We start from the raw sequence: 27,845 nt of genomic DNA, 5'->3' as shown, positions 1-27,845 counted from the left end.
GATACGGTTACCTTATGTTCCCTTTGTTTCTTATATTCCTGCCCTTGAACAATGGGTTCCAGCCCAGCACTCCTGTTGGGAAACCATATACTTTAAGTATGTCCCAATGTACGTATGCCCTAGTGATGATAAATAGCTACCAGCGTTTCAAAGCAGTAATTCAGTAGATTGTGGCTTATAAAAGAAAGCAGAAGCATGTGATTGAATTGCTGCATTAAATTTATTGGTAGCTAATTGTTTATAATCTAACCTTCATTTTAGACTTGTTAGATTGTGAGTACAGTAATTATGTTATAGGCAGCATGACCCAGATGATGGCTGAAAGAATGTGATGTAGCACATGCAGCACTAGTTTTAAGATTCAATTTTATCTCTTCCCAGCAGAATGCTAGAGATTATAATATAATAGTGCATATATTTACATTCTAATGACAAACATTGCCAAGCAATCTCCAGAGAATCTGCCTTTCTAATTCAAATTGCTCCTTGCAAGCTTGCACCTACTTTCTAATGCCAACAAATATAAAAACAGTACTTCTGTGCATTATTTAGTATTGCTGTAATATCAATTAGTTCATTGGATAATTAAACCCATCTATTACACTTAGTCATAGTCTTTTTACTTGTTTATTATGTAAATATTTTTCTGTCTCCTTTTTACCTCTCATATCTTCCACCCCCACCTCAAACCTACAAAGTGTTTTGTCATGTTTTTGTGCGTTTACAGTTGAGTTAGAGATCTGCAGTGTTGTTTCCTACTGTTTTTTAGTATTCACTGCACGGGTTAACTGGTCATTCATTTTATTTGTTAGTGGGATCGTGTTATGCACTAATTGGTTGCCATGTTTACCCACAAACAGTGACTGCACTTCAAAAGAAATCTATTGGTTGTGAAGCACTTGGGAACTTCCTGAGGACATGTTATTATACAAAAGAAGTTCTTTCTACTCTTCCTATATATTTCAATATTAGAAGCTACTCCTAAACCAGCTGTTCCAGTGGTTTGATGTGGAAATTGGTTTGTAGTCATCACTGATGTTAGTATACTAAACCAGGGGCACTTTTGTCTTTGTGGGAGCTTACTATGAGCCATGAGGGTCGAACTAAATCCACATTCCCATCCATTTATATACATCTCAAAATGCACGTGAGGCAACAGCACCAGAAACCCTTTCTAAATCTCCGGACACACACAATTCAGAGAGGACAAACCAGATAGCATCCACACTCAGTGACATTTTCTTGCCATAAATGAGTGTTATTTCTCTCCTGAACTCTGTGTAACTTGTCTAAAATTCTGTGCATTTATATTGTTAGATGCCCCTGACCTACCAGACAGTTCCAACATCGATGGTCAACCAGGATTCCTTGGGAACTGCTACTATCATTTATGAACAAGGTATGAGAGTCCATGGCAGGATTTTGTCAAGTATTTTGCAAAGTGTAAAAACAAACCGCTTCTGTCTTCTGACCTGAGGGTCCCTTTAATGTAAGCAGCTGTCCCTAATGTATGTATACATCAACAACAACTTGCATTTATATAGCACCTTTTAATGTAGTAAAACGACCCAAGGTGCTTGACAGCGGCGTAATCAGACAAAAATTGACACCAAGCCAAAAAAGGAGATATTAGGACGGCTGATTAAAAGCTTAGTCAAAGAGGTAGGTTTCAAGGAGTGTCTTGAAGGAGGAGAGAGAGGTAGAGAGGTTTAGGAATTCTAGAATTTAGGGTCTCGACGGCTGAAGGCATGGCCACTAATAGTGGGGCAAAGGAAATGGAAGATGCACAAGAGACTGGAGTTAAAGGAACACAGAGTTCTCTGAGGGTTGTAGGGTTGGAGAAGGTTACAGAGCTAGGGAGGGGCAAGGCCAGGCAGAGAATTGAACACCAGGATGAGAATTTTAAAATCGAAGCATTAGTGGACCCGGAGCCAAGGTAGGTCAGTGAGCACAGGGGTGACAGGTGAACGGGCCTTGGTGCAAATTAGAATTTGGGCAGCAGAGTTTTGGATGAGCTCAAGTTTATGGAGGATGCAAGATGGGAGGCTGGCCAGGAGAGCACTATCTTAAAAAAAAATGATTGTACAAGCAGCCAGTCATTAGATGGACAAGGTCAAACTCCTTGAAACCTACCTCTTTGCACCTTCGCACCTCCAAACTGCTGTGGGCCTCTGTTCTGGTGTTGAGATGCATATGGCTGGTTGAGAAACTGAGAATTAGCCACTTACTTAACAATACAAATATCTGATCTTTCTGAATCTACACACAAATCCAATGTCCTCTTGTGGCAAGTGGGTTTCTCCTGTGATTCATTGTCTGATGAATTTCCAATCACGGTCCTCCCGCTGGGAGAAGACATAACTGTATTCGGAGTGATGAATAAGAATGTGATCTCCTCCTGTCTGTCAGGTACAAGTGAATCCTCTGAGATCGCAGCACAAAATGCCCTGGACCTCCTGCTGAACATGAGCACGCCAAGGGAGCTGGTCACAAATTCATTACAGGTATAGAACTTGAAATGATCCTCAGCTTTTTAACAAATTTTGAGTGCGTGAGCGCTTGGGAAGTGTGTGTGTGTGTAATGTTTTTCCTGAAAATATTAAGGAATTTATTATTTGTTTTTGAATTTATTTGGATCTCTCTCAAAACTGGCAGTGTCTGCACTTTAGAGCACGGTTGTCCAAACAATAGCTTGTGGGCTAAATGCAAACTGTGAGCCTTGGCGATCTGGCTCACAAAGTCCAGGCGACTCAGTTTTATTTGTGCTTATACTTTTTACCCACTGTTTGTCCTCTTTGAATTTCGTGGGCCTGACTGTTTTAAGATCGCAGTGAGGGCCGTGAGGTTATAGAGAATTGTCGCATCAGAAGGACACAAGCAGTGCCTGCTCATAGCTATGCTTAGATCAGCTCGCTAACCAGTTTTCAGTTCTGAATACTGATGTGGAAGAGGGTTCCTCTGAGGAGGGCAGCCAGAGCCAAGTCCACAGCACCATGGGTGGCTCAGCTGTACAGGGGGGGAGGAGAAAGGTCAGGAGAGCAGTAGTGATAGGGGAATTCAATAGTTTGGGGAACAGACAGGCGTTTCTGCGGCCGTAGACGTGATTCCAGGATGGTATGTTGCCTCCCTGGTGCCAGGGTCAAGGATGTCACTGAGCAGCTGCTGAACATTCTGAAAGGTGAACAGCCATGTAGAAAGAGAGATGAGGTCCTGCAGGCAGATTTTAAGGAGTTAGGAAAGAGATTAACAAGCAGGACCTCAAAGCTAGTAATCTCTGGATTACTCCCAGTGCCACGCGCTAACGAGTATAGAAATAGGAGGATGGAGCAGTTGAATGCACGGCTGGAGAGATGGTGCAGGAGGGAGGGCTTTAGATTCTTAGGGTATTGGGACCAGTTCTGGGGGAGGTGGGACCTGTACAGGCCAGATGGGTTGCACCTCAACAGAGCTGGGACCAATGTCCTTGCAGGGAGGTTCACTAGTGCAGTGGGGGGATTTAAACTAATTTGGCAGGGGGTGGGCACCAGGATGTAGCATTGGAAAGGAGAAACAAGGTGCCAAAGGATTGGGAGAGAATGACCGCACTAGAATAAAAAATAGTACAGTATTAGGCGGAATCAGACTAAGAGAGAGCACAAGAAAGTCTAAGACTGGTTTGCAGTGCATGTGTGTAAACGCAGGATGTGTGGTAAACAAAGTTGGTGAGCTGCAGGTGCAATTAGCCACATGGGAATATGATGTTGTGGCGATAATGGAGACCTGGCTCAAAAAAGGGCAGGATTGGGTGCTAAATATTCCTGGATACAAGGTGTTCAGGAAAGATAGGGAAGGAAAGAAAGGAGGTGGGGTGGCAGTGTTGATTGAGGAGAATATTGCAGTACTGGAGAGAGAGGATGTCCTGGAGGGGTCAAGGACAGAATCTATTTGATCAGAGTTAAGAAACAATAGAGGTGCCATTACACTACTGGGTGTATTCTATAGACCACCTATAAATGGGAAGGATATAGAGTAACAAATTTGCATGGAAATTAGAGGTGCAAAAGTCATAGAGTAGTGATAATGGGGGACTTCAACTATCCAAATATAGACTGGGATAGAAATAATAAAGAGCAAAGAGGGGGAGGAATTTTTGAAGTGTGTTCAGGAGAACTTTCTCGACCAGTCCGTTTCCGGCCCAATGAGGAAGGAGGCATTGCTGGACTTGGTTCTGGGGAATGAGGCGGGCCAAGTGGAGCAAGTGTCAGTGGGGGAGCATTTAGGGAGCAATGATCATAGTATCATAAGGTTTAGAATAGCTATGGAAAAGGACACTGACCACTCTGAAGTAAAAATACTCAATTGGAGGAGGGCCAGTTTGATAGTTATTCAAAATCATGAAGGGTCTAGACAGAGTAGATAGAGAGTAACTGTTCCCATTGGCGGAAGGGTCAAGAACCAGAGGACGTAGATTTATGGTCATTGGCAAAAGAATCAAAAGTGACATGAGGAAAAACTTTTTTACATAGCTAGTGGATAGGATCTGGAATGCACAGCCGGGGTGGGTGATGGAGGCAGATTCATTCGTGGCTTTCAAAAGGGAACTGGATAAGTACTTGAAAGGAAAAAATTTGCAGGGCTCCGGGGATAGTGTGGGGGAGTGGGACTAGCTGGATTGCTGTTGCATAGAGCTGGCACGGACTCGATGGGCTGATTGGCTTCCTTCCACGCTGTAACCTTTGTGAGTCCAAGAAAGCAGTCCGGTTAGAACTGAAATTGAAGGCTCACTCCAACTGCTTTGTCGACGTGTTTTCAGACTGCTCTTTCTCTAACTCCTGCTGCAGTCCACTGATTTTTAAATTAAATTTAACCTGAATTGAGCAGTGCATCTCTACCAACCCACTGTTGATGGGGAGTATAACTACAGTCTCCACTCCTTCCTTTATCTGAAGGTGATAAATAATAGAAGGTAGACCACGAACCAGGTATTCCAAAGACCGTCAGATTTGAACACACTTGAAATGGGTTTCTGCTTTCTGGTGTGAACATTTTTCTCCAGATGGTGACTGAGACTTTCTTCCTCAAAATATTTTCACCAGGGTGAGGGGAGTGCCTCTTTTTCACTGCGTGGTCACTAGGAAGCCCCAGCATAGCTTTCAATCAGCACTAAATCAGAGGAGAAGCCTAATGGTAACACTTTCATTGCAGTATTACTGGACCCAAAATCCTTTACCACTGGTGAAAACTGTCATAATGCTGTTGCTCTGGGGTAAAAGTTACTCTGGGGTAAAAGTTATGGGCAAGCATTGTTAGAGTATTATTACAGCAATGTTTGGTTTGTCACTTGTTTAATTTCTCTTGTGCCTTATTCAGGTAGCAGTACTGAAGTCTGACAGTACTGTCCAAGATCAGGAATCCCAGAACCACGAGGAGGAGCAGTTGACCATGTCGCCGCAGCACAAAATCGTCACGCTTCATGTGGACGAACACGGCGAGACTGTGGTCCAGGAAACATATGAAACCACCACCATAGATAGCTCTGGAATCCCACAGGTCACCATCAACCCTTACACCAATGGGACGGAGTATAGTATCGTCACACCAGGAAGTGAGGAGATGCAACACGCCGCCACTGTTTACAGGTAACATGAACGCAAACCCAGTGTTTGCCAGTGACCCAGTTTCTTGCAGGAATAATTGTCTTTTGTAGCCAGAGCTCCGTATCACTGGATTAGGCCATGGGCTCAGTAAATGATCCCTGGAAGCTTCGAAAGAAGTATTTTTTTATATATTAAAAGTGGCAAGCTTTGTTTTATTTGAAACACGTGACACAATACAAGTTGTTTCAAAGTGCATCATTGTGCCATTTGAACATAACATTATATGATCCAAATATTGCATTGGTCTTTCTCCCTTTACGTGGAAAAAAAAAGCCTTCTTGGATACTTTCACAAAAGTGGTTTATTTAAGAAATAGGAGCAGGAGTAGGCCATCCCTCGAGCCTGCTCTGCCATTCAACAAGATCATGGCTGAGCTTCTACCTCAATTTTCCTACACCATCCCCATATCTCTTGATGCCTTTAATATCTAGAAATCTATCTATCTCTGTTTTGAATGTACTCAATGACTGAGCCTCCACAGCCCTCTGGGGTAGAGAATTCCAAAGATTCACCACCCTCTGAGTGAAGAAATTTCTCCTCATCTCAATCCTAAATGACCTACCTCTTATTCTGAGACTGTGATCCCTGGTTCTAGACTCCCCAGTCAGGGGAAACATCCTTCCTGCATCTACCCTGTCGAGCCCTGTAAGAATTTTGTATGTTTCAATGAGATCACCTCTCATTCTTCTAAACTCTAGAGAGTACAGGCCTAGTCTACTCAATCTATCCTCATACAATAATCCTGCCATCCCAGGAATCAGTCTGGTGAACCTTCATTGCACGTATATCCTTTATGGCAAGTATATCCTTTCTTAGGTAAGGAGACCAAAATTGTACACAATACTCCATGTGTGGTCTCACCAAGGCCCTATATAATTGCAGTAAGACTTCGTTACTCCTGTACTCAAATCCTCTTGTAATAAAGGCTAACATACCGTTTGCCTTCCTAATTGCTTGCTGCACCTATATGTTAGCTTTCAGTGACTCATGTACAGGACACCCAGGTCCCTTTGAACATCAACATTTCCCAATCTCTCACCATTTAAAAAAATACTCTGCATTTCTGTTTTTCCTACCAAAGTGGATAACTTCACATTTTTCCACATTATATTCCATCTGCCATGTTCTTGCCCACTCGCTTAGCCTGTCTATCCCCTTGAAGCCTCTTTGCATCCTCCTCAGCTCACATTCTTACCTAGTTTTGTGTCATAAGCAAACTTGGAAATATTACAATTGGTCCCCTCATCCAAATCATTGATACAGATTGTGAATAGCTGGGGCCCAAGCACCGATCCCTGCGGTACCCCACTAGTCACAGTCTGCCGACCTGAAAAAGACCTGTTTATTCCTACTCTCTGTTTTTTGTCTGTTAACCAATTCTCAATCCAAGCCAGTATATTACCCCCAATTCCATGTGCTCTAACTTTGTTCACCAACCTCCTGTATGGGACCATATCGAAAGCCTTCCAAAAATCCAAATACACCACATCCACTGGTTCCCCCTCATCTATTCTAATAGTTACATCCTCAAAGAACTCCAATAGGTTTGTCAAACATGATTTCCCTTTCATAAATCCATGTTGACTCTGCCAAATCCTAAGTGTCCTGTTATCATATTCTTTATAATAGATTCTAGCATTTTCCCTGATGTCAGGGCTAACAGGTCTGTAGTTCCCTGTTTTCTCTCGCCCTCCTTTCTTAAACAGTGGGGTTACATTTGCTACCCACCAATCTGTAGGAACCGTTCCAGAATCTATAGAATTTTGGAAGATGATAACCAATGCATCCACTATCTCTGTCTCTATAGCCACCTCTTTCAAAACCCTGGGATGTGGGTCATCTGGTCCTTTGGGATTTATCGACTTTCAGTCCCATTAATTTCTCTAGTACTATTTTTTTACTAATACTAATTTCTTTCAGTTCCTCATTCTTGCCAGACCCTTGATTCTCTAGTATTTCTGGGGGGGGTTTTGTGTCTTCTTCTGTGAAGACAGACACAAAGTATTTGTTTAATTTTTCTGCCATGTCCTTATTCCCCATTATAAATTCTCCCGTCTCTGTTTGTAAGGAACCCACATTTGCCTTCGCCAGTCTTTTCCTTTTTACATACCTATAGAAGCTTTTACAGTCCGTTTTTATGTTTCTCGCTAGTTTACTCTCGTATTCTATTTTCCCTTTCTTTATTAATTTCTTGGTCCTCCTTTGCTGAATTCTAAAATGCTCCCAATCCTCAGGCTTACTGCTTTTTCTGGCAACTTTATGTGCCTATTTCTTTGATTTTAATACAATCTTTAATTTCTCTTGTTAGCCCTGGTTGGACCACTTTTCCTGCTGGGTTTTTGTGCCTTAAAGGAATATATATTTGTTGCAAATTATGTATTAATTCTTTAAATGCTAGCCATTGCCTGACTCCCTTCATACCTTTTAATGTAGTTCCCCAATCAACCACAGCCAACTTGCGCCTCATACCTTCATAGTTTCCTTTGTTTAGATTTAAGACCCTAGTTTCGGATTGAACTGCATCACTTTCAAACTTAATGAAGTATTCTGTCATTTTATGGTCACTCTTCCCTAAGGGTTCCTTTACAACAAGATTATTAATTAACCCTTTCTCATTGCACAATACTAGATCTAAAATAGCCTGTTCCCTCGTTGGTTCCTCAACATACTGATCTAGAAAACCATCTCGTAAACATTCCAGGAATTGTCCTCCACGATATTAGTGCTGATTTGGTTTGCCCATTCTATATGTAGATTAAAGTCCCCCATGATCACTGTATTACCCTTGTTACATGCACTTCAAATTTCCTGCTTTATACCGTGCCCTAAATTACCACTACTATTTGGCCTATAAACAACTCCCACCAATGTTTTCTGCCCCTTGCTGTTTCTTAGCTCCACCCAAACTGATTCTGCATCTTGATCTTCTGAGCCAAGATTCTTTCTCACTATTGTACTGATCTCATCCTTTATTAACAGCGCTACCCCACCTCCTTTTCCTTTTTGCCTGTCCTTCCTAAATGTTGAATATCCTTGAATATTGAGTCCCCAGCCTTGGTCACCCTGCAGCCACGTCTCTGTAATGGCAATTAGATCAGACCCATTTACTTCTATTTGTGAGGTCAATTCATCTACCTTGTTGCGAATACTGCATGCGTTCAGATAAAGTGCCTTTAATTTTGCCTTTTCAACATTTTTTTCCTATTTTGACCTTATTTGCTGCTGGCCTTTGTTTCTGCTGTCTTCCAATTTCGCTTACTACTTTTCTGCCTTCCACTTCCAGCTTTATTACTCTCCCTTCTGAATCTCCCCTCAGGTTCCCATTCCCCTACCATGTCAGTTTAAACCCTCCCCAAAAGCACCAGCAAACCTCCCCGCAAGGATATTGGTCCCAACCCTGTTGAGGTGCAACCTGTCCGGCTTGTACAGGTCCCACCTCTCCCAGAAATCTAAAGCCCTCCCTCCTGCACCATCTCTCCAGCCACACATTCATCTGCTCTATCCTCCTATTTCTATACTCACTAGCACGTGGCACTGGGAATAATCCAGAGATTACTACCCTTGAGGTCCTGCTTGTTAATCTCTTTCCTAACTCCTAACTCCTTAAACTCTGCCTGCAGGACCACATCCCTCTTTCTACCTATGTCGTTGGTACAGATATGGACCATGACCTCTGGCTGTTCACACTCTCTTCTCCCCCTCCCCCCCTCCCACCCCCCCCACCGAATGTTCTGCAGCCGCCCAGTGACATCCATGACCCTGGCACCAGGGAGGCAATATCCCATCCTGGAATCATGTCTGCGGCCGCAAAAACGGCTGTCTGCTCCCCTAACTATGGAATCCCCTATTGCTATTGCTCTCCTGATCTTTCTCCCCCCCCCCCCCCCCCCCACCCTGACCCAATCTGGCTCTGGCTGCACTCCCCACAGATTTCATGGTTACCCCTTTTCCTGTAGATTTTGTTAAAAAGATAATCTGTGTACTGCTGGTCCCTTGGTCCATCCTTGATCCTTTCTTGTAGCTGTTCAGATTAGAGGCAGCTTGTGAGTTGGTGTAAAAACTTTTCCCCAGTGATACTGAATCAGAGCGCTGCTCAGAGTCCTTCAGCTCACTTCATGTTACTGGAGAGATCTGTTAACGCGTATATCTGCTCCTGGCCTGCCTCTGACCAGCATAAACAGGAACAAGGAAAGACCAAGAGACCCTAGTTGTATATTCTCATTTGGGATTGTGTGATGGTTCCGAACATGTATTCTTGCTTTTAAAGAAAGCAACCTGTACTCAATGGTCCATTTAAAATTAAATGGTTACAACAGCTAACAACAGCATGTTCTATTTTGTTTCCTCTCTCTATTTCTATTGTTTTTTTTGAATATTTCTATGTGGTTATAAATGATGATGATGGGGACTTCATTGAGAAACAATATCACACATACTGACCCAGCTGCATCTGCAGCTAATAAAGTGAATAACCGAACTCCTATGTTTGGGGGCAGGGATGAGAATTGGGGAAACAAGGCTCAAATGCCACAAGTTTGCATCTATTTTTCATCACTTGCACTATATAAGTGGAGTGCCTACTGGGTATGGTGTGGTGAAATTTTTATTTTTTAAAAAAAAACAAATAATAAAAGGTTGTTGAATCTGCCAGTTCTTATTTTTCAAGCTTCACTAGTGTGCTCCACCCCATACAAGATGCAACTTCAAAACTTGGGAGTATGAAATAAAAAATCTCAACATTGCCCTGAATATAATAGTGACTGTATGATTCTGTGGTGCATTTCCTGCAGGCATCGATGTAAACCTGTTTAACTGCTTGAGTTTACTATATCTTCCCTCCTCAGTGGCTCAGATGGCAGTGGGGATGTGGCTCACACTGTAGTCGTGAGTGGTGACGAGTTAAAACAGCACCATGGTCGCTTCATCATGACGACAAACATGCAGGGGAACCAGTTTCAGCAGATTGAGGTATGTGGTCCCACACTGTCCTCTCCATCAGTTTTCTCTGCACTGTCTCTTAATCAGAGACTGAGTCACCAGGGTTGTGCATTGGTTATGTTACTGGACTAGTAATGCAGAGAATGAGTTTGAATTCCACCATGGCAGTTTGAGAATTTGAATTCCAGATTTTCAAAAAAATGAAATAAAAGGCTGGTATCAGTAAAAGTGACCTTGTATTGTCATAAAACCCAACTGGTTCACTAATGTTCTTTAGGGAAGGAAATCTGCTGTCCTTACTCGATCTGGCCTATTTGTGACTCCAGTCCCACACCAACGGTTGACTCTTAATAGCCCTTTGAAGTGTCCGAGCAGGGCACTCAGTTGTATCAAACCTCTACAAACAATACCACACAAACTGCAGCAGTTCAAGATGAACGTTCACCACCACCATCTTCTCAGCAACTTCCACATCCTGAGAGTGACATTTTTAAAAAAAAAACATAAATTACACATTACACTTGCAGTTATCTACTCTACCATCCAGCTTCAATATCATTCCTTTAAATGAAGGCACTGGATAGTGAAGGAACATTAATTAGCTAGCTAGAAAGTCTAGATTATATCTGATTCTAACATACCCAGTCAGTGAATGTACAGATTGAGCCCATAGTTGCTGTGGTCATATTTTGGGTTTGACACAATGCTTGAGCAGTGAGGCAGTAGGGTAACAAGACTTGCCTATGTGATAAAATCATCTTTTACCTATACAACTTGTATTTTATAGATTGAACAAATAAGTCTTGCATCTACCATGTTTGTCACATTTGCACCAGATTGGCTCAAATATCATATTCATAAAACAGCAACAAAACACAACTGAGCAATATTAAAAACAAATAGTACAGAGAAAGTAGTAACAGGTTGCTGGTTTCTCAGAGAGAAGGTAGGATTTACAAGCAACTGCCAATCTAGAGGCAAACTTCCCTCAACAGGAATTAGCTTTTAATTGACCTCTGGATGTGGCTATTTTAAATACTCCTTCCCAGTCCCCAAAGGGAGTGCATTTCGTGCGTCTAAACGGGACCGAATGGGTTGAAAATGGTTCCATGATCACAACAGACAGCTTTTCTCAAGGCAGCCACTTCCTTCCATTGGGAAGGGGCTATTGAGACATAAACACTCCCCTCCATATTGTATAATACGCTGTGAGTTACATGTTATAATGCTCCTGCCATTGTAAGACGGCATATCCTCCAACTTACCATGAGCAGCTCCATGGGAGATCCACTTTTATCATTTCTGTTCAAAGTACTTCATGGCACCAAAGGACAAGTTATTCCATTGCCTCTGTAGGAGTGTTGGTTTGAAGGATTTAAAATCATAATAATGAATCAAAGGACAAAAATTGACAGCATAGTACTTGTTATGCCTGATGCACTGTAGGTGACTGTACCATGCCACTCTGCCATCTTCAGACTCTGGTACCTTGCAATGGTGCTCCAATGTGCTGTGCCACCCCAAAGGCTTTTAGTTTTGAAGTTTAAAAGAAAGCTGAATACATGTTAGTTGCATGTAGATAGGGTATTCCTTTCAAAACTGGACCAGATTAAACCAGCTTTGAATATCGCTTAATTCCTCTTCCTCCTGCCTTACAGCTGCCAACTAGCAATAAGGGTTTAAACAGGACAGAGGATTACCTGTTGAGGTACTGATTTTACATTTTTGTAGTCTGAGTTTAAGTCACAGGTAATATCATCAAGCTAAAACTCACTTGTCTGGTGATGAGTACCCCTGTGGATGAACTCCAAGCTGTAAGTGATGCTGGGCATGGGCAAGTAGCCACTTGCACCGTACCATTTTGGGGGACACATGAAGATGACTGACTAAATGGGACAAAAACTTGAAGGGAGTACTTTTTCGTTAAATTTTTGTACATAATATTTAGAAATAACTATTCCTTGACAATTTTTTCCAAAACATCAATCTTTTTTGCCACAGTGGAGATCTGCTACATCAGATCGTGTGCTCCCGTGACTCACTATTGCAGAGAAGCTGCTTGTATCTCAAAAGTGGCTCCATTCATTGCATTGAGGGCCAGTGACTTCAGACCAGCCCGGGCGGTGATCCAGAACCACCCAACCCTGGGCTCCTTCCCCCGTCAAAAGGGGAAAGTTAAAAATTCTAAAATTTTTTTTCTAATTTCCCAGTTCGCTGGCGACATCACATCTCCGCCAGTTGATTCAAGCCTGCAGTCATCAATGAAGAAGTTTTCCTGTAAAATATGTACTGCGTCATTCCACGGCCGAGCAGAGATGGAGAGTCACAAGAGAGCACATGCAGGGGAGCAGGGCTTCAAGTGTCTTGATTGTAACTTTGTGGCCAGTACGTGGCCGGAAGTCCGAGTAAGTATTCCTGTCCAGTTCCTTATTTCCAGACCGTTTTCAGTGTCTCAGCACTTGGGTGTTGAGGCCGTTTATCAGCTGGCTGAATCAAGGGCCCAATCAGCACTTCGCTGTTTTTACTTTTTGCCTGATTTACAAAGTTTCTCAGATTTTCACTAATTCGGAACTTGGTCCCTTTCAGTGTTACATGAGCTAGTAATTATACCTCAGCATATTTGATGCGCCCATGGCTGTAGACTTCAGATGTTAATTAGGTAGACTTCATCAGAGGCAGAGTGGTAGCACTGTACACTGGTGCACCAATGCACTGTGGCATGAAATGGTAAGATGTAGGATGTGCACCCTGTGTTTTTCACTCCCATTTGTCTCCTCGCCGCTGCCCATCTCTCTCACACACACACACACACACACACACACACACACACACACACACACACACACTCTCTCTCTCTCTTTCTGATCTTGGATGTGCTGTCCAGGGCTCACCAAAAGTACTGTGCATGTTCTTGGGTAACTTGCTTGTGATGTGTTTCTATATCTGTGTAAACTTATTTTAGTCTGATTGTGTCTCTTTGTAATGTAAGAATCTCTCCTGCTTTCAGAATCATATGCTGCAACATTCTAACCTGAGACCTCACAAATGTAACCAGTGCAGTTTCGCATCCAAGAACAAGAAGGATCTTCGACGGCACCTGCTGACACACACAAATGAGAAGCCTTTTGCCTGTGATATTTGTGGACAGAGGTAAATCGTTCACCCACTAGACTTCACACACAACTGTACAATTGATGCCAAAGATTTCATTCTACATATGTTGTTGAGACCTTCGTACCTTCTCTCCCTCTTTCCCTCATCCAACCTTTAGTGACCGGGAAGTTAAAATAAATGATTAGGTCTCTCTCTCTCTCACTCATGCTTCATTGGTTGTTTGTTTTGCAGTATTATTAATCACCAAAAAAAAAATCAGTTGCTATAAGTCTTTGTCTAGACTCTAAGGAAGGCTATTTGTAGTAGGTGGCTTTTATTATAATGTGCATTTTGCTCAGCTCCTCAGAATAAAATGGCAGAATGAGCTTGGACAAGCCTGGAACTTGATTTTATGAAGAGGCCGATGTAGAAATGCTTGGACCTCCTATAACCCTGAGATTATGATTTATGAGCAAGCCGACATACAGAGGCCTAAATCTTAGAGGCCTAAATCTTAGAGGCCTTGGAGGGGTGTGGCTAGGATGGGTTGGGAACAGAGATTGATTTATTTGTTTACTAGACTAAGGCACATTTATAATATATACCGCATGTATTAATTATACATAATATAAATAATGTTTGCTAGTCATAAAATTACATAGAAACTACATTTCGGAAACAGGCCATTTGGCCCAACCAATCTGTATTTGTGCTTGCCCTCCACATAAGCAGTAGTCCTAATCCCTTTGCCTGCTCTGTTTCCAGATCCCTTTATTCCCCTTTCCTTTAACTAACTATCAAACCTGTTGATCAATGTTGACACAGTTGCTGCTTCAATCACTAATTCTGCTAGTGCAGTCTGCAGCCTTGTAATCCTCTCTGTATATAAAAAAAGCTTCCCCTGCTCTCAATACTAAATCTCTTACATTTAATCTTATATCTATGTCCCCCTGTTCTAGACCCTTCAATCACAGGAAAGTCTGTTTTTATCTATTCTGTCCCACCCTGTCATAATTTTAAACATGTCTATCAAATCACTCCTTAATCCCCTGTATTCTAACAAAAACAGCCCCAATTTTTTAAGTTTTTCTTCTATTTGTATTTCTTCATACCAGGCAGCATCTTAGTGAATCTGTGCTGTATCCCTTCCATTGTCTCAACATCCTACAACGTGGAGCCTAAACTGCAAACAGTACTCCAACTGTGGTCTTACTAAGGTTTTATACAAATTCACTAGCATTCTAGCATTTATATATTCTATGCTTCTTACCATAAAACCTATATTCCATCAGCTTTTTATGACCTAATCCACTTGAGGTGCTGCTTTTAACGTCATGTGAATGTGAACCCTCCCAATCCCTCTGCTCTTCCACATCACTCAGCTTTTCCCCCATTCAAAGTGTAAATTTTTTAAACCAAAATTTAGCACTTCACATTTACTGAAATTAAATTCCATCTGTCACATTTTTTTGTTCATTCCACCATCTTATCGATGTCTCCTTGCAGCTTCCCTTGGTCCTCAGAATTATTTACAATGCTTATTTTAGTATTTTCTGCAACTTTAGACACCACTCCTTTGAGCCTTGTATCCAAATCATTGATGTTCACAGTGAACAGAGCAGAACCCTGTAGGACACTGTTACCCATGTCCAACCACTCTGAGAAACTGCCCTTTACTCCTACTCTCTTAACTCAATCAATATGGATTCTATCTTAATGGAACCTAATAGGACATCCTAACTCAATCCTGACTTTTTTTTTGGGAACATTGATCCTTAATTTTCTATCCTGGTTTTCTCATTTAATTTTTTGATATCCCTTGCCCCTGCTACAACAGTGGGGGTGGGGGGGTTTTATCTCCTACTACCACAAAGCCTCTTTCTTTTCCTTTCTTCTCTGGTAATATTTTCTCATCTATACTTAGAATCATAGAATCAAAGAAAATTTATGGCACAGAAGAGGCCATTCAGCCCATCGTGTCCACGCGGCCGAAAATGAGCCACCCAGCTTAATCCCACTTTCCCGCACTTGGTCCGTAGCCTAGTAGGTCACGGCAATTCAGTTGCACATCCAGGTACTTTTTAAATGGGTTAGGGTTTCTGCCTCTACCACCCTTTCAGGCAGTGAGTTCCAGACCCCTAGCACCGTCTGGGTGAAAAAAAATTTCCTCAGCTCCCCTCTAATCCTTCTACCAGTCACTTTAAATCTATGCCCCCTGGTTATTGACCTCTCTGCTAAGGGAAATAGGTCCTTATATCCACTCTATCTAGGCCTCTCATAATTTTGTACACCTCAATTGAGTAGACCGGGCTGATGGCCGGCGCGGACACGATGGGCCGAAGGGCCTCTATCCGTGCTGTATAACTCTATGACTCTATGACTCAATTAAATCACCCCTCAGCCTCCTCTGTCCCAAAGAGAACAGCCCCAGCCTATCCAATCTTTCCTCATAGCTAAAATTCTCCAGTCCTGGCAACATCCTTGTAAATCTCCTCTGTACCCTCTCTTGTGCAATTACATCCTTCCTGTAATGTGTTGACCAGAATTGTACACAGTACTCAAGCTGTGGCCTAACCAGTTTTATACAGTTCCAGCATAACCTCCCTGCTCTTATATTCTATGCCTCGACTAATAAAGGAAAGTATTCCGTATACCACCTTAACCACCTTATCTATCTGTCCTGCTACCTTCAGGGATCTGTGGACATGCACTCCAAGATCCTTCACTTCCTCTACACCTCTCAGTATCCTCCCATTTATTGTGACTCCCTTGCCTTGTTTGCCCTCCCCAAGTGCATTACCTCACACTTCTCCGGATTGAATTCTATTTGCCACTTTTCTACCCAACTGACCAGTCCATTGATATCTTCCTGCAATCTACAGCTTTCCTCCTCACTATCAACCACACGGCCAATTTTTGTACCATCTGCAAACTTCTTAATCATGCCCGCTACATTTAAGTCCAAATCATTAATATATATCACAAAAAGCAAGGGACCTAATACTGAGCCCTGCGGCACCACACTGGAAACAGCCTTCCAGTCACAAAAACACCCGTCGACCATTACCCTTTGCTTCCTGCCACTGAGCCAATTTTGGATCCAACTTGCCACTCTCCCTTGGATCCTGTGGGCTTGTACTTTTTTGACCAGTCTGGCATGTGAGACCTTGTCAAAAGCCTTGCTAAAATCCATGTACACTACACTTATCAACTCTCCTTGTTACCTCCTCAAAAAATTCAGTCAAGTTAGTCAGACACGACCTTCCCTTAACAAATCCACGCTGACTGTCCTTGATTACTCTGTGCCTTTCTAAGTGACTGTTTATCCTGTCCCTCAGAATTGATTCCAATAATTTGCCCACCACCGAGGTTAGACTGACTGGCCTGTAATTTCTCGGTCTATCCCTCGCTCCCTTTTTAAACAATGGTACAACGTTAGCAGTCCTCCAATCCTCCGGCACCACTCCTGTATCCAGTGAGGATTGAAAAATGATGATCAGAGCCTCCGCTATTTCCTCCCTTGCTTCTTTTAATGGCCTGGGATACATTTCATCTGGCCCTTTAGTAGTGATTTATCTACTTTCAAAGATACTAATCCCCCCCTAATACTTCCTCTCTCATTAGGTTTATCCCATCCAATATTTCACACTCCTCCTCCTCCTTAACTACAATGTCTGCATTGTCCCTCTCTTTTGTGAAGACAGATGCAAAGTATTCATTAAGAACCATACCCACATCTTCTGCCTCCACACACAGGTTACCTTTTTGGTCTCTAATAGGCCCTACTCTTTCCTTTGTTATCCTCTTGCTCTTAATGTATTTATAAAACATCTTTGGGTTTTCCTTGATTTTACTTGCCAATATTTTTTTCATGTCCTCTCTTTGCTTTCCTAATTTCCTTTTTAATTTCATCCCTGCACTTTTTAATACTCCTCTAGGCTTTCTGTAACTTCTGCTTCTATTGCAACAATTTTATTTATCCTGCTCTCCCTCCAGTCTCAAACTTAGGCTTTTATCATCCCCACCCCCTGCAATATTAGTTTAAATCCTCCACCCTGTGCTCCATTTGTCCTTTGTAAGGATGTTGGCGTGATAGGCTCAAGTGAAGGCCGTTCTTTGTTCCAGAACTAGCTCCAGTGCCCCTTTCCCTCCTGCACCTGCTACGCATTGACCTTCCTAATTGTCCTCTCCTTAGTCTGCCCAGTGTGTGGCACAGGAAACAATCTGGAGATTACCAGCCTTGAGGTCCTGTTTTTAAATCTAGTGCCCAACTCCTTAACCTCCTTCTGCAAGACCTCAATCATACTTCTATCTTCTATCTCTGGCATTGTTCCAACGTGGACCTTGGCTTTTGGCTGCTCTGCCTCCCTTTCCAGGAGCTTTTCCACTTGTTCAGTGATGTCCTTCACCCTGGCATCAGGGGGACAAAATACTGAACCCGAAATCCCTCTGCTCTTCCACATCACCCAGCTTTTCTCCCATTCAAAGTATACCACCTCAGAGTTACTGGTCGGTCAGAGTGATCAGGTAAATATCTACAAAAGCTCACAGCATCAGTACTGTGAACAATGTCACAGGGGATACATCAGTGCCAAAAGCAATGAACTTTTGTTTTTATCTGAGGATTCATACCCGTTTCTTTTGAAAAAAGGCTTTCTTCCTTACCTTGCCCTGAACGCAGTGGATCATGCACCAAGGGGGTGGAGGGAACGTGCACCTAATCTTCCATCAGTATTGCTGTTACCCAATCACAAGGCCACAGCTTGCCCTCTGATTTTTTTTCCATCCCCCGGAGGTCTCTGGATGTTGACATTCCACCGGTTAAATTCATTATTTTTCTAAATGCTCAGGGGGCACTTTGGGAAGGGCTAAAGAGCTGCAAAGTTCTATTCATACTAAATGTGTGGCATTTCTTGCCTAAGTCGCCTCAATACTTACATTTTCTTACTCTCACCCCGCCCCCACCACACTGGTTCCAAATATCCAATTATTACTTTAGCACCCTAACTGTTTGTTTGATATGGATGCTGATTCATCCATGTGCCTCATTATATCTCTTCCCTTCTCTTCTGGATAATTAGGTTATATAGAGGTGTCATCTGAGTTAGATAGATTCCTGATTAACAAGGGAGTCAAAGGTTATAGTAGGTAGATGGGAAAGTAGGTTTGAGGTCACAATCAGATCAGCCATGATCTTATCAAATGGCAGAGCAGGCTCGAGGGGCAGAATGGCCAACTCGTGCTCTTAATTCGTATGTTCGTACGTATTTTATGCAGTTCCTTGTGCGCTCAGTGCTTCAATGCAGTATTATTGTAATGAGAACAATGATTTCTGAAGTTCAGCATTGCCCCCTGCAGGACTCTGACAATATTGCAGTTATAAAGTGACCATTAAAATGCATTTGGTCCCTGTTTCTTTAATCATTTTAGAAGTATGAAACTCGATCTAACTGTGTGTTGAAAGATTAAAAGGCTGTTTATAAATGTTCAAAACTGGTTAATTCTTAACTGCTTGATAGTTCTTTACTCAGTACTCAATACCCTATTGAGTATTGTAACCCTGAATGTAAAGGTCAAATCCATAGTGAATTTTAATGGCATAATTTTTGATTATAAATGATACCATTGATTATAATTGACCAAATTATTAATTATATTCTCTTAGATTTATCCACATTTTGGAAAGCTAAGCAGTAGGTTCATTACTAATCCTCAACAGTTTTTTTTTAAAGTCTTGACTTGCAAATCCTCTTAAATTAGAGTCTTTTTTTTTTAACAAAGCAGTGCTGGAAAAAAAGGGGCTAAGTAACCAAATCCAGCTGGTATATAGGGGGATTGGTTAATTCCCTCAAAAGTAAATTCCTTTTAAAAATTTGTCTTCAACAAAAAATCATCTTCTCGTAATTTCCATAATTTTTTGTTTTGAAAATAAAGGTTTAATCGAAATGGCCACCTAAAGTTTCACATTGAGCGACTGCACAGTTCTGACTCTCAGCAGAAGAAGCCCCGGCAGCAGCACATTATTCTGAACAGTGATGACGAAGCGATCAGTAAGTTACAAAGCACCTGCCAGTCCAGGCTGTCGTCTTTTCAGAAATTAGCTAACACAATTATCTTAAATATTTTTGCTTACACAGTAAGTGTTGGGGAAATGGGATCGATGGACTCACGGAGCCCAATGATGTGAACTAATTGAACCAAAGTACCCCAAAGAAAGGATCATTAACATATGAAATTGATGGACCAGCTGATCTTTTCCTGCCAATCAAGCCTGCCTCCCACCATGATGGCTGGAGCATCATCGCTGAACACTTCCTACTACTGCCCCCGCCCCACCACCACCACCACCCAGCCATGTAATCTCCAGGGAGAGACCAAAAAAAAAGAGAAAAATCCCAGGGCCAATAAGGGGGGAAAAAAACTCTAAAATTCCTCTCTGACCCCCTCAGCCGATCGAAACCAGTCCAGGAGATCACATGGGACCAAGTGTTAACTATAAAGACACTTCTATATGATGCAATCTCTGCCCCTGTCAGAAACCAGTCCAGCGCCCTCTTGAAGGCAGAGAGTCAGCACCCACCATACCAGCCAGCAATATATTCCAGAGGCTCACTACTTTTCTGGGAGAAGAACAACTGCCTAACATCCAGTCTATTCCTTCTCTTCCAGAGTTTAAACTCATGTCCCCTGGTCCTCCCCAATCTGTTAAACTGGAATAATCTATCAATAGGCACATTATCCAGCCCTTCAATTATTTTCTTGACCTCTATCAGATCATCTCTAAGTCTACGCTGCTCTAAAGTAAATAGACCACGATCCTTGAGCCTATCTGAGTAGCTGAGGTTCTTAAAGTTGGGAATCATTCTCGTAGCTCTCCTCTCGACCTTTTCCAAGGCCACTATATCTCTTTACTTGATTGACTTTAACTCATGTCTAGTACTGTCGAGTTCACTAACTCGTCTCAGCCATCCCATCCCCAGTGATGTTGACATCGCTCATTGTTTAAACAAAAATCTTAAATCTGATTAACATGCTATTTTAAGAATCTGACATTTCTAGTTCCTAAAAACGATATGCTATATGATTGAACCAGAAAGATCAGATGTGATTTTTTTTTAAAAGTATGCAATACAAGATCAGACCCACAATTAAACCAAAAGTTGCTTGAGAGTATAGGCCACGTTCATTGAAATGTACAAACCATTATTGTTTGCTGAAATATAACATTTCTTCTGTTTTTCTGCCAGAAGCTAATTTTAGTACCTTTTGCCTGTACAACTCTTGTGCCATTTTTTTTCCAAGTATCACATTGTTTCAAGCCATCAACCAGCTGAAACAATAATTTCTATAGATTTCTTTTTCTCACCACTATGCTCCCCTCCCCTTTGACTCCATGCTTGGGGTACGGTTCCCAAGGGCACCTTATGCAAGTGACCTTTATTTGACTGTGATTGGCATCATAACTGAGCTTAATCCTGTATTCACCTGACACGCTCATTTTCAGGGGGGGAGTCATTGAATAACGATCAGAAGTGGAAACCCTGGCTAATTTTTTGGGGGGGTTTTTTCCCCCCCTCGTTTCAATTAGGGATGCTGAGGCCAGTTGTAGAACCCCTGAAAGAGTTGTGGTTGAGATCAGCTAACTCACGCACAGGATTGAACGTGGCATCTTGTTGCCCTGTGTCGTGCAACAACTCACTGTGTAAACTTGCTGAGCCATTCAGGAGCCCTGCATGCTCTTTTGTCCAGATGCTGCTCTGCATTTTTCTATTTTTATTTCAGAAGCACAGATTTTCTTTGCAATAGGACTGATATCTGATTCTGTGAGCCCTCTGCTTACCAGAGAAAACTGTTTGTATCCAATGTGCAGCTCTACAGACAGATGAGACTGTTATTACACCAGACCGATTCCAGGCATTGGCCCAGGACCACATCATAGTAGCCCAGGAGCAGTCCATTTCTGACCAGGTTGGTGCCAAGCTCTGTTCACGACCCTGCAACTTAAATGAGTGGGCAGCAATATATTCCAGTCGCTCCTTCAAATTGCTTCTCAGTTCCTGCGCCTTTTTACTACCAAGTTTTGAAGTCTTTTTTCCTCCCCCCTCCTTCATTCAGGATGAGACGACATACATTCAACACATAACATCTGACGGACAGACCGTTCAACATTTAGTTACAGCAGATAACCAGGTAACATTTGCGTATCTTACTGTTCCTTATTTTTTATATATACTTCCCCAACCTGCACCTGGTAAACTGTCCAATTTTAGCCAACTAAACTCCAGCAGTACTCCATGCACACTGAAGGAGGTCTCTAAACTTTGGTATGTAAACATCGTAACAATACTGACTAGTATTAGGATTCTTACTTTACATATAAAATGTGTATACCAGTTAGTTTGCCAAATACAGTGTGTTAACATTTTATGGAATTGATTTCAATGGTTCAGCTGAAGCTCCATGGAGTGGGAGAGTGCGGGAGGGCAATTCTGAAATCTGTCCCGTTTAATGTCATTAGAAATGATTATACCATATACGATTTATTATTGAGACTTGTGAGGGTACTATTTTTAATTGATCACTGCAGACTTGGCTTCTCTGAGAATCCACATTCACATGTCAGGCTGGATTTTAGAGATAGCTTCAAGTGCTGTGCTCAACTGCTGTGAAATCTGTATGGTCCAATGTATGCAACAAAGGGCTCTGAAAAGTTAGGTGCTGACGTGCAGGTATCAGCAAATGGTATTAATGACCTTTGATGCTCACTCAATCAAGGAAGATGTCATTGAGAACCTGTTTAGAGATAGAGCTAATTGCAGGGGATGTGAGTGTTAGTTTTTTCAGCTAGCCGAGTGTCATTGCATCTTTCGTTTGGCAGCTCTGTACTTTTGGGCGGTTCAGTTCTTCCTATTATATCGACATGGTGGTGAGCCTGTGACTCCTCCATTGGATGTACTCAACCTGGTGTGTAAATTTTGCATTACGGACTGTTACGAATTTGGATCTGCTGCAGATATCTGCTCCGATTCAGTGGTGTCAGTCTAAAGCGACTACTTCCCTACAGAAGTTGACTCCCAGGATGCAATATCTGCTGGCAGTGTGACGATGAAACTCCCTTGTGATCGGGAACGGATCTCCATGTTTTAAGCACGTGTACTCCTTTAATCTCTCTGAAGGCGCACCGAGTTAACACTAGGCAAGGCGTTGTTCGGTTCGGTTTGTAAGCTGCTTTATTGGACAGTAGTTAACATGTAGAGAACGGTGAGTGCAATGAAAGTCACTCGGCACAATCAGTTCAGCTTCTGTTAGCATACTGCTACAAAAATCAAGAACACTTCGATGGGCCCTTTACTTAATGTAAAAAGCCCGAACTCTCCCTGAACAGGGCAGAGGTTCTACACTTGGAGCCTGCTGCTGCCTGACTGACTGACTGGTGTCTGTGCCCTGATCTTTTAAAAACCCTTCTTCCCCCATTTCCGGTGAGCAAATTATAATGCCAACAGTGTTCTGCGAAATACTACTTGACCTGGTATTGTGCATATAAGGTCACACTTAGATTCATAGGGAGCACATGCTTATTTACAGGAGTGGTCCTTGACATTGAACACATGACAAATATCTGAGGGCAGCAGCAAGTTCAGACTTGAGATTCCTTGTATGTTAAATTGCTGAGTTGTGTTGTGGGACAGTGTTGAGTCGAACCTGACGATCTGTGCATCGGTGTGAAAAGGAAAAATTGGAGGGAGGTTTGCCAAGTTCTGCTGTTGTGCACTATATAGTGGGGTGGCTTATATAGAAGTCAATGGAGAAGAAAATCGGGTGAGGTGTAAAGCGGGCTGCTGATTCTCTATCACTTGTCATTTGTCCGGCGATAAAAGTTAAAATGGCCCCATGGAGTGATATTGCACCTTCTCTCCTCAATCTTATGTAAACTGGCTATGAAAGGGGAGACCTTAGAGCCTCATTTTTGAATTATTTCAGTTGCATTAAATGCCCCTTGAAGTATTGTTCATTTCCAGCAGATCTGTGGTGGAATCATAAAACCATAGAAATTTACGACACAGAAGAAGGCCACTCGGCCCATCGTGTCTGTTCCAGCTGAAAAAGAGCTATCTAGCCTAATCCCATTTTCCAGCTCTTGGTTCATAGCCTTGTAGGTTATGGCACTTCAAGTACATATCCAAGTACTTTTTAAATGCCCTGAAGGTTTCTGCCTCGACCGCCCTTTCAGGCAGTGAGTTCCCTCTGGGTGAAAAAATTTCTCCCCAACTCCCCTCTCATCCTTCTACCAATTACTTTATATTTATGCCCCCCTGGCTATTAACCTCTCTGCTAAGGGAAATTGGTCCTTCCTATCCATTCTATCTAGGCCCCTCATAATTATATACACCTCAAATAAATCTCCCCTCCACCTTCTCTGTCCCAAAGAAAGCAACCCCAGCCTATCCAATCTTTCCTCATAGCTAAAATTCTCCAGTCCTGGCAACATCCTCGTAAATTTCCTCTGTACCCTCTCGAATGCAATCACATCTTTCCTGTAATGTGGTGACCAGAACTGTGCTTAGTACTCAAGCTGTAGCCCAACTTGTGTTTTATACAGTTCTAGCATAACCTCCCTGCTCTTATATTCTGTGCCTCAGCTAATAAAGGAAAGTATTCCATATGCCTTCTTAACCACCTTAACTACCTGTCCTGCTACCTTCAGGAGTCTATGGATATGCACTCCAAGGTCCCTCTGTTCCTCTACACTTCAGTATCCTCCCATTTATTGTGTATTCCCTTGCCTTGTCAGCCCTCCCCAAATGCATTACCTCACATTTTTCCAGATTGAATTCCATTTGCCACTTTTCTACCCACCTGACCAGTCCATTGATATCTTCCTGCAGTCTACAGCTGTCTTCCTCACTATCAACCACACAGCCAACTTTTGTATCATCTGCAAACTTCTTAATCATGCCCCCTACATTTAAGTCTAAATCAAGTCTAAGTCAAAAAGCAAGGGACCTAGTACTGAGCCCTGTGGAAACCCACTAGGAACAGCCTTCCAGTCATAAAAACACCTGTCGACCATTATCCTTTGCTTCCTGCCACGGAGCCAATTCTGGATCCAACTTGCCACTTTCCCTTGGATCCCATGGACTTTTACTTTTCTGACCAGTCTACCATATGGGACCTTGCCAAAGCCTTGCTAAAATCCATGTAGACTACATCAAATGCACTACCCTCATCGATCCTCCTTGTTACCTCCTCAAAAAATTCAATCAAGTTAGTCAGGCATGACCTTCCCTTAACAAATTCTCAAATTTTAGATTCTCAAAGTAGGGATGGGGGATGGTCGCAGATCAGCACCATCTCAAGCTATCTTGTGCTGCATACCTTCCATACAGTTTGGAAACTGGGTTTAAAGGTTGGATTCAAAGTAAAATGTTGCGTTCATTAATGGTTCAGGAAGGTCTTGCATTTCACAGAGATAACTGGACATTTTTTTCATAGATTTGTGTACTATTCTTAAACTTATGACATTTTCCTATTCTCTGAAGGTGCAATACATCATTTCGCAGGAAGGTGTACAACACCTTGTTCCACAGGAGTATGTAGTTGTCCCTGAAGGTCACCACATTCAGGTAGGTGCCAAACTATTGTGATATGCACTGGAAGATTGTTAAGAACAGACATGCAGCATAAAGTGTGCCAAAATGCTATGGCATAGAGCAGTACGACATGAGTATACTTATAATCTAAGCTGGTGCTTCAGTGCAGTACAGAGGGAGTGCTACATTGTTAAGGATGCCATCTTTCAGTTGAGACGTTAAACCGCGATCTCATCTGGCTGTCATATGGATGTAAAAGAACACATGGCACTATTCGAAGAAGGTAGAGCGAATTTTCCTTGTGTCCTGATCAGCAATCATCCCTCAATCAACATCACAAAGTAGACTCTGGTTAACAAGATGAGAAAGTAAATGGGTACTTTTGCAGCTCCTAGCAGCTGGTTCTAGGATCAGCGGTGGCCTGGGAAGATGTCATTTGCCTGTTCTCTTGTTTTCAGGTGGGTAAGAGGAGGAAGGGAATTTATGCATATTTCTAGTTGTTCTCTAACTGCCTAATAGTTGAGGTGTTTCCCAATTCCCCTATGCTTTCATGTCTTCGCACAAAAGTATTGCTGAAAAAGTCATTGATTTGAAGTGGCCTTGTTGGCCGATTTGGAATTTGTACTCGATCTACCCATTATACATGTAAATTATTTTCTCTTTTCCCTGTAGGAGGCATACAGTTGCCTCCACTAGTCAGCTCCGATTGGTCACTGGGTAGGGGGAGGAGGGTGATGAAGTGAGGATGTAACTTGAGTATCATTGTCCTCCAGTTGACCTCTGCTCTTCTCTTTGTCCCCCTCCCCCACCCAGTTATACTGCTCAGACCAGGACTTCACACACCTACCCTGAGGTCCATGTCCTCATCGCCCCCACACTTTCAAGTTCCACTGACTTTGTGTGCCCTAGACTCGGCTTCATGTTTGAATCCATCCATGGACTGATTCAACCCACCTCTGCCATTTTCTCCAGCCTTATGACCCTGTGGGCATCCTCCATTTCTCTTACTCACTCTCTGCACCATCGCGGCTGCTCCTTCAACCACTTTGTCCCTCCCTCAGTGCCTCACTGTGTCATCACTTCCCTCACTGCCTTGAAAAACTCTTACAATCCCTTCGCTTTGGCAATGCTTTTGCCTAGCCCCCCTCTACACCATCGCTCAAACCCTTCCCCCCTCCTGCTTGATGTTCACTCTTTGTTCACCACCTTATAAAACAGTTGGAGACATCTCTTTCTGTATATGAGGGGTGCTGCAGGAATGTCATTTATTGATATTGAAAAAAGCATTGTGCCCTGCCACTCTTGACGCTGTAGGTTGGTTCACTAATGTTACCACCTAATTCTGAAGTTTCCTGACCTCGAACCAGCTGCCGTGAGATGTGGGCGCAACCTCTCTGTGATGTGGTCTTGCTTAAATTCCTCATTTGCCCCAACCAAGTCTGACTTCTGTGCCATCTTGACCTGATACCACAGCCACCATTGGAAACTTGTCAGATGGAGAATTGCAATGCAGATATGTACCCCACAGCTCTGTAATGCTGTGTATCGTGCTCCAATGTACTGCTTGCAAAATAACTCAAGTTTTATTTTGTGCTTACGAAGGTGAGGGATGTTCGTTCTGGAGAATGGAATGCTTTTTGATTTTTGTGCACTGAAGTATCAGAGTCAGATGCTCCCAGAACAGGAACAGGAACAGTGCAGTTAGATGCAGAATAATCCTCCTTCCACTCTGTCCCAACAATGTGCCACAGCCCTAACCCATGAGGGTGCCACTACTGCATTAATGTGACATTCTTCCATTTCCCATAACAGCCATTCTGTTGCCTGCCTGAATGAAATTATCAATTGGGATAGTTTGTACTGTGTACCCACACCTGCTAAGAACTATATTGAAACTGTCCAAACTCATTTCATGTAGGATCCTCACAGCCAGCAGACAGAAGAGCTTTTCCACCCTTCAGTGTGGGCTCAAGTAACTCCAATGTTTAAAATGCAGCATTTTCTTTAATTATACAGCAGTGCCTATACTTGAATAAATATCCAACTTATGTTTCTAAATTCAGCCAGAATCAAATCGCATGAAGTACTTAATGTTTTATTATTTCCAACTAATATTGTACCTCCGGATTACTCCCTGTGCCATGCGCTAGCAAGTATAGAAACAGGAGGATAGAGAAGATGAATGCGTGGCTGGAGAGATGGTGCAGGAGGGAGGGCTTCAGATTCCTGGGGCATTGGGACCAGTTCTGGGGGAGGTGGGACCTGTACAGGCCAGACGGGTTGCACCTCAACGGAGCTGGGACCAATGTCCTCGCGGGGAGGTTTGCGAGGGGGGGGTGCGTTTAAACTAATTTAGCAGGGGGATAGGTGCCAGGATGTAGCATTGAAAAGCAGAAACAAGGTGCACAAAGGATTGGGAAAGACAGATAGCACTAGAGTAAGAAATAGTACTGTATTAATTGGGATCAGACTAAGAGAGAATACAAGAAGGTCTAAGATTGGTTTACAGTGCATGTATGTAAATGCATGAAGCGTAGTAAACAGGGTTGGTGAGCTGCAGGTGCAATTAGCCACATGGGAATATGAT

The 27,845-nt window shown here is 42.6% G+C and overlaps 1 protein-coding gene across 1 annotated transcript in view; it reads left to right on the top strand.

The window, feature by feature from the left end:
• LOC137335353 (zinc finger protein 335-like) overlaps window positions 1-27,845 on the top strand; it is a 110,734-nt gene that overhangs the window by 75,601 nt on the left and 7,288 nt on the right. The window contains exons 29-38 of the mRNA XM_068000686.1: window positions 1,318-1,399; window positions 2,410-2,504; window positions 5,350-5,618; window positions 10,481-10,604; window positions 12,785-12,979; window positions 13,582-13,724; window positions 19,602-19,717; window positions 21,538-21,635; window positions 21,783-21,857; window positions 25,208-25,291. Coding sequence (XP_067856787.1) covers window positions 1,318-1,399; window positions 2,410-2,504; window positions 5,350-5,618; window positions 10,481-10,604; window positions 12,785-12,979; window positions 13,582-13,724; window positions 19,602-19,717; window positions 21,538-21,635; window positions 21,783-21,857; window positions 25,208-25,291 — 1,281 coding nt within the window. The remainder of the gene's footprint in view (window positions 1-1,317; window positions 1,400-2,409; window positions 2,505-5,349; window positions 5,619-10,480; window positions 10,605-12,784; window positions 12,980-13,581; window positions 13,725-19,601; window positions 19,718-21,537; window positions 21,636-21,782; window positions 21,858-25,207; window positions 25,292-27,845) is intronic.

The sequence above is a fragment of the Heptranchias perlo genome, chromosome 19 (assembly GCF_035084215.1).
Source record: "Heptranchias perlo isolate sHepPer1 chromosome 19, sHepPer1.hap1, whole genome shotgun sequence".
Taxonomy (NCBI): Eukaryota; Metazoa; Chordata; class Chondrichthyes; order Hexanchiformes; family Hexanchidae; genus Heptranchias; species Heptranchias perlo.
The sequence above is the reverse complement of the archived record's forward strand: the minus strand, read 5'-3'. Positions and strand labels throughout refer to the sequence as shown.